This window comes from Balearica regulorum, chromosome 1 (genome assembly GCF_011004875.1).
Source record: "Balearica regulorum gibbericeps isolate bBalReg1 chromosome 1, bBalReg1.pri, whole genome shotgun sequence".
NCBI classification, from domain to species: Eukaryota; Metazoa; Chordata; class Aves; order Gruiformes; family Gruidae; genus Balearica; species Balearica regulorum.
In genome coordinates this window covers 117649761-117662363 of record NC_046184.1, presented here as the reverse complement: position 1 = coordinate 117662363, position 12603 = coordinate 117649761, and the positions used below count along the sequence as shown (strand labels likewise).

The 12603-nt window shown below is 38.0% G+C and overlaps 1 protein-coding gene across 6 annotated transcripts in view; it reads right to left on the bottom strand.

Annotated features, from left to right (window-relative positions):
• The window catches only part of DOP1B (DOP1 leucine zipper like protein B), a 48613-nt gene that overhangs the window by 19416 nt on the left and 16594 nt on the right, over nucleotides 1-12603 (bottom strand). For 2 of the 6 annotated variants that reach the window (XM_075771617.1, XM_075771635.1), the window contains exons 6-16: nucleotides 11925-12023; nucleotides 11102-11225; nucleotides 10296-10396; nucleotides 9747-9861; nucleotides 7094-7214; nucleotides 6465-6584; nucleotides 5758-5863; nucleotides 4986-5177; nucleotides 3459-4152; nucleotides 1637-1908; nucleotides 687-839 (exon numbers count right to left, since the gene is read on the bottom strand). In XM_075771617.1, coding sequence (XP_075627732.1) covers nucleotides 687-839; nucleotides 1637-1908; nucleotides 3459-4152; nucleotides 4986-5177; nucleotides 5758-5863; nucleotides 6465-6584; nucleotides 7094-7214; nucleotides 9747-9861; nucleotides 10296-10396; nucleotides 11102-11225; nucleotides 11925-12023 — 2097 coding nt within the window. Of the gene's footprint in view, nucleotides 1-686; nucleotides 840-1636; nucleotides 1909-3458; nucleotides 4153-4985; nucleotides 5178-5757; nucleotides 5864-6464; nucleotides 6585-7093; nucleotides 7215-9746; nucleotides 9862-10295; nucleotides 10397-11101; nucleotides 11226-11605; nucleotides 12024-12603 lie in introns of those variants that run through there. The other 4 variants (XM_075771625.1, XM_075771640.1, XM_075771657.1 and 1 more) reach the window with 3 other exon arrangements.

Here is a 12603-nt window from a genome sequence, read left to right as displayed (position 1 = left end):
TTATGTAGTGTTTATTATTGGTAATTTTGTTTGAAAGCTTTTAAAAGATTCCAAACTTTTAAGTTTCAAAATTGCAAAAGTAAAGATATGAAAACAACACCTAAGACTGAAGGTGGCTGTTTTAAGTTTTATTGTGCAAAGCACTTCCAACAACTATACTGTAAGTCATTAAAGAACTGTTCTGTCATTAAACTAGGCAAGTAAAATAATTAATAACTGGCTCCCTTAAAACACAACTTACTTATTATGAGAACTAAATACTAAGGTGGACACAGGGTCAAGATTATGTTGACATACAATTACAAGGTAATAAAGTCTGTTGTTAGAATTCAAAATTTACAAAATCAACACAAAATAAAGTGGTTTTAGAGTTATTGGTGTAGCTGGGTCAGTTTGGAAATACTGACAAAAACTGCAAGTTTTTAGATACTACATGATTTGGGCTGAAACTAAAAAAGCTCCAGCACTGACTAATAGAGCTTGTATACAGGGATTAAGTTTAGTAGTAGTTCTATGCTAAATAAATCCCAGAGAATTGTAAAGGCGCGGACAGCATCTGTCAGACTCTTGGAAGACAGAGGGACCATGGGAATGAAGACGTGTGGTGGAAGGGAACTGGAAGCAGTCTGGGAAGCACTGGAACAACTCTACAGCGATGAAGGGGCTTCAGTGTATACAGAACTTACTTTATCACGATCCAAAAGTGCATGACAGATAATGTCTTCACAGATGTTTGCTGATGGTGCCAAGCAGTGCAGCCTGTAGAACAGTTCCACACAGGCAATATGATGCTCCCGTGTCTCTTTGTTCAGCTGATTCCAGAGCACACAGGCTACTCTCTAGGGGAAAATATCAACAAATAATAATAATAACAACAATAATAATAATAATAACAGCAGCCATTTCTTCCCTGACTTAAAAGCTTTCCATTGCATAAATGCCCTCTATTACCAAAAAAGGATTTCCAAATTGTCTTAGTTTAGCAAAGAGCAAGAATTCAGGTCATACACTCAGACCTAAAGGAATGCAACTTTCCTACCTTAGTAGGACAGGTAGTTCTAATGTACGTGCACCAGAAGTTAAGAAAAGCATTTCTGCTTCTATTTTCTGGGTCAAAACTTAACAGACTGTACATGTGTCAGGCATTGGAAACAATAATTAAGAAAAAAATCTTGGAACCAACCCTCATACCAACACTACTATCAATAAATGGTCAGGAGAAGGAAAGCATCTTTGAAATATGTATAGTCAAAACAAGGAGGACAGGATGTTCTCATTATTATTCACATTTTCTCTTATCTGAAAACTTAGAGTGATATCAAAATTCTCTGAAGTGTAGCTTTCAAGCTAATGAAACCAAACCTTTTAAGTCAGAAATCAACTATACCTGCCCCCCAAGAATTTGGGCACAAAAACAACTAGCAATTTGAAAATAACCTGCCACTTCTGAACATCCTGTTGGGAAGCACACAAAGAAGAATGCAATGGCTTTTAAATGCCTGTGGAAGCAAAAAACTGCTACGTGTCATTGCAACACAAACATGCTTCCCGCAAACATCCATGCCAACAACATTTGCTTTCCCACCCCATCCTTAGAGTGTAGTTGGGAAGTAAAAAAGAAGAAGAAAATTGACACCTGGTAGAAATCTGTTTTATCTGAGATGATCTTTAGAACTCCAGGAGCAATGGGAGGAAGGGTAACCATCTGTAGCTTTCCAAAGAAGGGGTTGTGGCCAGACACTTTGTACCGCATCATTCTGTCTTCTATCACAAGTGCCAGTGACTGGGAATGGTTGATCACCTCCAGCAGTGTGAAGATGGACACATTCTGAACATAGCAGTCATTCACACAACAGCATATTGTCATTAAGGACTTCAGCCACAGAGGGAAGCTGGCATCACAACCTCCTCAGAATATAAGTGAGAAAAAAGTTTTTGAATAATCTCAAGGTTATGGACATATTTTCAATAATTCTTCAATCAAGCTCACAGGACCAAGAAACAAAAATGACTGCCCAAATCCAACTGTCATGTTATCATCAAATCTGGTACTTCAGAAGGGACTTGCTTCAAAGCAAGTTACATTCTTTTCCCTACTTCTCCCAGCAGAAAGCTCTTGCATGACTTCAGTAATCCAGTAACCCAGTAACTAGTGGATTTCTGCTTTCCAGTTTATGTTTATTCACAACTAGTTTTTACAGCTGCTGTTTTCCAGCTGTCATTGTAAAAAAACAACAACAGAGGTCTGGTGATCCAAGGATGCTCTTTTGGGTACCATGAGGCATATCATTTCAGAAACCATGAAGCACACAAGGAACTGGTATGGCTAACATCAAGTCAAGCCATCTTTGCCTCTCCTGAGTGAATAACCAGATAAAGTTTTGTTAAGACTTGACTGGAGACAGTCTGAAGTATGAGTTCACAACTCTGGCTTCAAACCCAAATGTTTTTACTGCTTTACTACCACAACAAAATGACCACTCTTCCTTCTCCACATCAGAAAACTTCTTTATCACATTCAACCCAGACCTTCATTATCAGAGGTTCTCTCCTTTTGGCTTTAAACCTTACTGTATTCTCCAGGGTGTGCAGTTGAAAAGAATTTTGAAAATAAACTTCTATAATCCTAGGATGATATTCCAAAGAAACACTACTATGAAAACAAGCCTTCTAAGTTCAGCCACATTGCTGACCACATGGAAGGCACGGCAAATATGCAAAAGCGTCCACGTCAGGCAGACAGCTCACCCATGTAGATGGTGGGCATATCATCCCTTTGCTGAGGAAGACAGCAGAAATTTGTAGTGAGGTGAGGAGAAAACCCAATTTTCCAAGTTTCCCACCTCTCCATTCACTACAAACATATATTGTCAACTAGCCTTCAGGTCAATAACTACTCCTGCTAAAGCTAATGAATTTGAATACCAGAACAAACAGGCCCTCCACTTATACAAGATTATTTTTAAATGTTAGCTTACATTGGACTCCTTTGACTTCTGAGGGTTAGAGAAAGAGCTGGTTTTGATTCTGTTATTGTTTAGAGCGCCAGTTTTCCATCTACACCCATCCTCCTCTAACACATCCTTTTTTCAGGGGTGAGGACGGACACACACACATGGATGGCAAGGGGTGGGGGGGACGGATTTCCTGAAAATTCTGAACCATGCCACAAGGCTCTCTAGGTCAAAGGGTCTTTTCATCCCTTCAGCTACAAGATTTGTAGTGAAAGCTTTCAAAAGACTGTGGATTTAAAAAGCTTGGTAAAAATCGTCCCTCAACTGCAAGACACAAAACACATACTGATGTGGGTATGTCTTTAACTTGCATGCAGCTTGTCTTCAGCCCTGTCAAAAGGCATTACTACTGGCCCTGGTCACTTGTCTTGCAAATAGCCAAGCTCACACTGCTATTTGCATCCTCAAATGCTGAAGTTGCCCAGTAAAGGAATCTTTTCTTACCAGGAACCTGAAAGAGAGAGAGATACAACTGTTCCATCTCCTCCTCTGACAGATAGACTGGGAATGTGGTACAATCCAACAAAAGGTGACAAGCCGCAGCAAAAGCTTCCTTGCAGTCAACTCTAAGGGGTCCCAGGACAAGCATCACTTGTTCGAAGTCCCACTCCTCTTCCTCCTTTTCCTTTTTATTACCAGAGTTGCGGTCAGAAGGAAGAGGATTAGAACTCTTGTTCTTGAACGGTGACCCTCGAACTGAGAACAAGTCTGAAAGCATTTGTTTAAACTGAGGTACAGTGATTTGCTTTGCATCCCATGGGCTCTTTTTCTTGCTAGCACTTTCAGGTAACCTGTAGCCATTCTCTTTTTTCTCTTTTCCACTCAGATTCATTGCTGAGATGCTTTCATTACTTGTTTCTTGAAATTGCACCCCAAAAATGTATTTACTGGAGAACTTGGCAACCAGCTCTTGGATGCAATACAAAGTCTTCTGAATGCTCCCCCCTTTCTTCCAGACATCATCTCTCTCAAGGGTCACAGCTGGCACCCCCAAGTGCTGAGAGAGCTCTGGAGAGGAAGCGCTTAGACCAATGCCACTGTCTTCTGACTTCAGGGGAGGGAATGGAGTCTCATCCTCCTCCTGCAGCACAGACTTAGTCTCCAAGGTTATGTCCACATTTTCCTTTTTCACTGGGCTCTAAAACAGAAACATTAATGTGGTTAGAGTGGCACTGCGTAGATCATTTTAAACTGCGTAGAACTGTGGCAGGCACTGCGGAACAGCAATGACAGAAAAAAAAACCCCTAGTATTTGCAATATTGAGATACAGATTACTTTTACAAAATCATGAGACATAGTTATCTGTAAACAGTCAATTCAATTGCATTTAAAACGTAACGAACATTTGTATAATCCTCACACCTTGACTCAAACAACAACAGATCCATAGCTACAGATACTTTGCAAATGGAAATGTTTCTTTAAAATCAATTCATCACTATAATGGTATTACTTCTGTTGGATTATTTCTAGTCAAATGCATGTATTTGTTCTACTGCAAAAGTTTGGCAGGCTGCGCTTGTGTGACTGCTTTATGCCATCTATTCCTCATTCCCTATCATGGTCTCTTGCACACAAATAATACCACATTGTGTTAAACTAAAATATTAATTGAAAGCCTTGCAGACCTAACCAGCTGTAAAGCTGGGCTTGATTTGGCAACTCAAATCTTTAGCAACTGCATGATCCCGAGTGCCTTTTCAAAGCCATTAAGATCACAGGATTACAGCCCCAGTTTCAGACAAGACTATACTCATTCACTGTCACAAATAATTCAAACAAGTCAGAACTGAATACTCAGTAAGAATAACAAGGCATTGGGTAGGAATCTAGAAGGGGCCAGAGAAGGTAAGTTTCAAAAATCTTTATTGCTGCAGTTATCAACTAGGTTTAAGTTACGAGAAATAGCATTTTAAAATGTTATGTCACCAAGAATTTTAAACATCTATGAGTAGTTGAAAAACACCTACCCCATTTCCACTTCCTGTCTCAATGTCCAAATAGGAAGGGGGCATTTGCACTTTGCTAAGCACCTTAAAACAGGTCTTTAAGGCATGAGTGAGTTCTGGTAAACCTAATGCTTCCATATTTTCCAGGAGAGACTGCACCATATAACTGAGCATCTGTGGAAGATACTGAGTCTGCACTTCAGAGTAGAGTTCCTAAAATAAATAAGCATTGTTTAAAATAGTTATCACATAATATTACTCAGCTGTCTAGCAACACTGATCAATGACTGATAAAGTCAGTTCATGAATGGTTGAACTGTACAAACTTCTTCAGTATTATTTGTTTTTTCTTCATTCTACGTGATGAACAGTGAATTGGACTTGGCAGTGCTAGGTCAATGGTTGGACTTGATGATCTTAAATGTCTTTTCCAGCCAAAACAATTCTATGATTCTATCAATCACACCCTAAAAATCTTACGACATATCAGCCAGCTAACAGACCAAAAAGTCCCAGGAAATTATTTACCCGAGAAGCAAAAAGGTACACTTTTTCATTCCTTTGATAGAATCACCATATTTTAAAATGCAAAAACAAAAAAAAAATTATTTTGCTAGGCAATAGCACAGGTAGCCATATCTAAATCAGCACATAAAACTCTGCTTTGCAGGCAGTAGCATGGATACGCACACATAAGTCAATTTGCCTATTTTATTTTTAGATAATCACAATATGACTTATTTGATTTTAAGTTTCTTAAGACTTTGAAGCAGTTAACTTCAGGTTGCCTTACCAAAGGAATCACGTCAAGAAGAAACACCAATAGTGTGCAGAGCTCTGAAATTGTAGGAGGAGTGCTAATATTCTCAAGAGGATATCTCATCTGTGTGGATTTGTTTCTGGATTGAGAGAAACATTATTTTGTAAGCTTTTTTCCTGCCAAAATTCTTGTTACAATAAAAAAGCTTCATCAAAACCAGTACAAAATACTGAACTGCTAGGCTTTCTGAAGCAAAGTAAAATGGGACTTCTAATACAGCAGGATAAAACATTCTGTCAAAACCACCTAAACTGTAGCATGTGGGATGCTAAAGTGCTTCTAATTTTCAGATTGAATCTCTATACATTATCTTACTGCTCAAAGTTCAATCTTCTCTCTTATATTTAGAAAGAGATAAAAAGACAGGGATCTTTATTTTTCTTGAAAAAACACTTGTTCTTCCAAGGAAGACCTCTCCACCTCCCCTCCCAAACCTTTTCCTTCTCCAGCTGTCATTTTGAAAGTAATTTCTTTTGTTCTCAGGTTGCTAGTTTCCATCTAATTGTTTACCTGTTTGCATTCTTGAATTATTTTAGGATGCAACTTACACATCTGTCTGATTCTAACATCTATTATGTTCCTTCCAGAATTTAAATGCTTCAGTAAACTTTATTATCTTACATAGACAGCTTTTAAGAGGTATTATTAAAAGCAGCACTATTGTTTGACAACATAAACACCTGAAACAATCTTCAAAACATTTGGTCATGTAATCCCAAAGAAAATCCGTGCTTAAGGATGTGATCAACAAATTGACTGTTTTGACAATTTCTGAAGCATTTTTGTTCTCTTTGATTGCACTGTGAGAAAGGGAAAAAAAAAAAAAGAAAAAAAAAGAAACATGTCAGTGAAGATTCTAAGAGCATGCACATCACAATATTAGCTGATGTGTTCTGAAATCTTTCCCCCCATTTTCTCTACAAGCTAAAAGACACTGATTGTTTTAAATCAAGGAGTAAGTCATTCTGGAATAGCGAGAGTTTGAGCATCTTTCTTCAAGTTGAAAGAAATTGAGCCTTCAACTTTGAAAAGCAAATGGCTAAGAGTTCTGTCACCAGACTGATTCTTGGCCAATATAGCTGGATTTAATCATCACCTCTCATATGCAGTGTACTTCATTTTCTTCTCTGCTAATCAAAGAGAAATCAAGTCTGTGTGGGGAAAAAGGGAAGTCATAGAAAAAACTCATCTTCTATGTGAAAGGTCACTTTGTTAAAAATCTAACCTTCCTTAACTTGTTCAGATCTTAATAAGTTAGCTTAAATAAATTATACAGTTTCAGTTCATAGTTGAAAACCTGTAGTTATACCTTGCAAGTATGTTGCCACTTTGATTGTAGCTAAGCTTGAGATCGGAACCAAGTGCATCTTTGCAGTAGGAATAAAAGGCTCTAGTAACTTCAAGGAACAGATCCCCAACAACCTGCGGCCCTACAATTGAAGGAAGAAAGAATCCAGTAGTTGCACCAAAGTGACTGCTAGGCAGCTCAGTTACAAACTTGTATAGACTTAAATTAGGGGTAGCTAGACTAAAAAAAACGATGAGCACTCAAGTAGGAATAAAATGCTTACGTGGCTTTTTAAAATGTCAGATTTTCCAGTTAAAATAAAATTAAGCATGTAGGATGTTTGGGTTTTTTTTGTTTTGCGTTGATGTTTGTTTTGTTTTGGTTTTTTTTAATTCTAGTAAAATACTACCTGTTGTCCATTCTAAGAATGTTTTAAAGTAATACTTGGAAAGCCATAGCACTGGTTCTATGCTACGCTTAAGTCACTTCTGTAAGGCACCTACAGTTTATCCATTTAGAAGCGGACATAATCATAACCATAAACCCGCAGTTCATGTGCCGAAAATAATCACCATGTCTGTACCCATAAGGAAAACAAGCAGATTTCCCTACGCACGTTTACCATAGTAACCTTGATTAAATTTTGAGGGACAGAAGCTGGAAAAATCAGCAAATTGAAAAGTTGAAATGCCTACGTATATACTAAAAATGCGTATTTATAAACAGTTTTAAGAAGAAATTTTATCTTAGATGTGTACTGACAACTGCACCCAATTTTCAAGGGTCAGCACTTTGTCTTGTCTTAAACTGTCTATAGAGAAGGTGAACAAATAGTAAATACAACACCCTATACATGGAACTATTAAAAAAAAAGTGTATAAAGCATTACAATGAGTGATTCTAAAAAGAAAAAAAAAGTTAAAGTGACTAAGAGCAGCAGAAAATGTTGGAGATTCTTGTTATGTTTTAGTGTGCTATCTTTAAAAAAAAAAAAAGTTGCATTGCTAAATCCATTTCAAAGGAAGTAAAATTCATATTGGCTTAAGGCTCAAGAAGTTATATTTTGTGAGCTGCCCAGAACTGAATAACGCAGTTCAGCTAAATAACCCTTACTGTAGTTCAGATTAACACTGATTGTCAACCAAATAAAACATACAATAGGGTAGTATCTGTCATCTACTTTCTAAATTAGATTAATCAAGAAATTGATAATGTAACAACCCTAGTCAGCTGTCTGTTCTGCAGCATTTTTGTCAAGAAATAAAAATGTGTTATATAAGAGGCTTTAATCACAATAGATTTTTTTAAAATCAGCTAAAACTCAGCTAAAACCAGTGGAAGGAAACGTTAGCACCACTACCTTATAAACAGACTAACAACTGCTTCTACTAAGGTAACATTCTTGTGTTAGACAAGCAATACAGGATCCTCATTTTCCCTGGCCATGCTTTGATAATTCTTTAAGAGGAAATGTGCTTAACAGGACCTTCCTGATCCATGAAAGAAGATAAGCTTACCAGAACACAAGAGCCTGCAAAACCGACTGCTTAGTCTCAGTACATGAGTTCTATTCTAAGGCCACAGGCTTGGTCAATGATAACATCACTGCCCCACCCAGGATAATAGCTAGAACAACACTTTGGGATACAGTCAGTCACTCTATTAGCTTCTAACAAATACCAGTTAATCAGTCCATAGGCTTCTTGTAGCTGTCAGATTAACAGAATATAATTTCAAAGATTTATCTGTACATGGTTATTACAGAATCTTATTAAATCCTAAAAATCTGTCAAGTTACTTTAGCTTAATTTTGTGATGCAGAAAGGAGAACTTGCCCTTTAAAATAAGGGCTGGCAGAGCCTCACCCTTCTGGTGTTGGCAATGTCATGTACACAACAGAAGAGACATGTGACAGTCAGGGAAGAGGAGGAAATTCTTCACAGCTCAGTTATGAAGTCTCAAACTATTGCTCCCATGGCAGCATCAGGCCAGCACAAGCCAGCAGCGCCAACAGAGGCACCTCCACCTCCCCACACCCATGAGAGGTTAGGTGTAGCTGGAGCACCTGCAGGTAAGGGGTGCTGCCCATTTTGGCAGCAGTATCACCATAGGTTAGCTGCCTGCAGGACGCCAGTGTCTGGAAAAGCAACATGGTCATGAGAGTCCGATGAAAGCCTATCGGAAAGTCCACAACCACCACCAAGCACTGGAAAGAAACCCAGGCAAGACTAGTCCCGGTGGTTTTCCAGATAGAAGCCACTTTGTAAAACAGAATAAAAAGGAGGCCTGACAGTATTTTAGAGAATAAGCTCCAAGGAACAAATTGAGCAGCATATTGAGACTAGGGCAGAAGCGGTTCTTTTTAACCAGCCCCTCAGATCACAGTTCTGGGCATGGAAGAGCGTTATCGTCCCTAGGAGACGTCCATGCTACACAGTGGAGTGCCCAAGGAAGAGCCAGCCATAACCTGGAGAGGGTGCTTGCTCCAGAGCTCCATTCTGAACCAGGTCCAAGGCAAGGAACACAGCCCCCTGCAGACCAATATGCAACACATGCATGTCCAGAATTAGGAAGAATTGTGCAGGATGTTGTCTTGAGTGCTACTGTCAAAGGTGAAGAACACCAAGGTGTAACAGTTGTTAGCAGCCGTAACAGAAGTGACAAGCAACATTACCTATTTCAGGTTTGTCAAGGAGACTGATTAGGATGCGGAAGGGTTTCAAATAAGCTTGATGCTGTTCCTCTGTATCAGACTCTGGGAATTTCTGATGTAAAATTTCAATCAAACTCTAGTAAAAAGAAAACATCAACATGTTATATGTAGAAAAGAGACTGCCATTTTATTAAGACCTAAATTCTAAATTTGATTTTGTTTAGTACTGAGTACAATTGAACTTCAATTTTCCATACAGGGTAGACAAAGCAATGATATCTTCTCATCTGTAGTCAAGAGCTGATCTTATTCAGAGAAGCATTTTTAAATAATTCAGGTAGTTCATCAAAGATGCTACGTTTTGGTTTCATTAGATTCCATTTGCATTGCAAGCACACACAATATTGGGATAAATACAGCACAGCAGGCATTCAGATGGATGAAAATATAACCACCAAAAGGATGTTATCTTTAGGGACAGAAAGCAAAGGACAAACCAAGTCCAGAGGAATTCCAGGCACAGTTTGCACTAACATTTAGAAGGATCATCTGTATACAATGAACACCAACCTCAACCAAAAGATCTTTAGAATATTTTCCAAAGAAATAAACAGCATGGTCTTCAGAAGTTGTTGAGTCTGCAGCAAAAGTACCACCTTTAATATCAGAGCCTACAAGATAAACAGAGACATCAGGAGTACAGAGAAACACTGCAGTACAGAGCATTACACACGTCATTTATACAAATATTAACATTACATTGTGTTTTTAATCTTTGTCATTTCATCACTTTGCTTGAAACTAGCTCACATACTGCCCAAGGACAGCCCACACATCACAGTTTGAGGCATCCAGATGTGCTACACTGAACATAAATCAAAACCAAGCCCAGATCCAGACACGGGGTCAGGAAGGGCAGCCCTCATGCAACTACATGGCTTCAGCTCTTGCCCTGTCACTTTTAGTTGCCTCTTACGCTGTTAAAAGGAGGCAGACGGGGAGAAGCTATAGCTCTCTTACAGCCCATCCTTGACAACTAAGCCCACATGGGAATTAACAGACTATTACCTCCAGAAGAGCAAGGCTAAAATAGCACCACACTCCTTTCAGTCCACTGAACCACTTCAGAATAAGCTGAGGATGGGACCAGATACCCTGTGATTCAGGACAGTGAAATGAATTCAACTCTGAAGAGAAGACTTTTTTCCCAAATGAATGCTTTATTTTGTTAAACAGGTACTTAATAAATGGCAACTAAAGAACACTATTTTATCATCATTCATTAACTGCTGAAAAAGTGTATTACATTTTTAAGCACTGATTTTTTTTTTTTTAGGTATTCAGAATATTGAATATCACTGTATGTTGTACAGTACCTAGCAACCATGCGTATAATCTTCTATTGAGTGACATGTCTCTCCTCAACAATGTCTGTGTAGCTGCTGACAGAATATGGACTAAATCAGTCCTGTGCAATAGAATAGTGCTTTCGTTGCAGTCCTAGGATGAAAAACACAGTGTTTATGAACACTGAAACCAGTCAAATTGGTAATAAGTTTATGTTTTGGGGAAAAAAAAAAAAGGCAATAAACCATCAACAACAAAATATTTTGTATACTAAAAATCCCAAGAAAGGGAATCTGGCACAATTGTGATCACTTTCATATTTAAGGTACAGAGCTACAGTTGAGCTACAAATACTAAAGACTTCATTATGTTATGCCTTAAAATTACTTGCTACTTTCAAAATACTGACTATACTACTAGGTAAGTTAGGAAATGATGGGGAACAGCTCTTGTTTCAAGAAATATTTTCTTTCCTAGTCTTTAACAGAAGTATCTTAGTTTAGAAGAGAAAATTCCAAATGCTGAAATCCTACTTGGAAGAGGAGCTCGGTATTTTTTCCGTATGCAGTTTCTCAGGCCTGACTACTTCAAGCACATTCCAAATGCCACACAGTATTCACTGTGAAAGCACATCTTCATTTGAAGCTGTAAGGAGTCTGAGAAGCAGAAGAGTCTCCTCTAGTATTAAAATTGATGGATGGGAGAACAAAAAACTGCAAAATGCGTTCATTGATTTTGAAGGTACAAAATTCAGACATTTGGCAATAACAGAGGTAGGAGTTGGACTGGTTTCACGGAAGACATCTTCCTGCACAAAGCGCGCATGCGACAATACCAAAATAGTCCTCTTACCAAAGCTGTATAAAAAGGAAAGAAGAAGAGAATCACTTCCAGAGTGTTTCTTTGCACAAGGACATTTGAATCCAATACTGATACACACAAAGACTTTATCTGCAAAATGAAAAGAAAGCACAACAGTGTTTTACTTCATAACATTTAAACTACAATCACTTTTAATAACCACAAGAAGGAAAGAAAGTAAGCTTGGTTACATGTGAACACTATATTTTTAAATAAGAGGAGAATTACTCAGCCATTAAACTCCTGCCTCCAAAATGAGTTTTAAAAAGTTTTGTGGAATACTGTTAAAAGAATCATTAATAATTATGAAATACTTGGTTTTGTAACAATACAGAATGCCACAGTGTGACATCACCAGCTATCAGACAGATTGTGAAGCCTCACAAAATGCAGATATTAAAGTACTCTAACTAGCATTACAGTTATTCCATCATGCAAGTTTAACATAAATTACTACCTACTGAAGATTTTCAGTTTACTGAAAAAATAAAGAGATGCTAAATTTCAGAATTGTCTTCCAGACAGGACTGCAAATACTTTGATAAATCCACATTAAACATTGTATATACTGCATTATAGAAAAAGCTGGTCTTCAACCTCAAATGCAAATTCAGAACAGAGAGAAAAGATGTCAGGTTTATCTTCTGATTTGAACCAGTCAGTCTTTTAA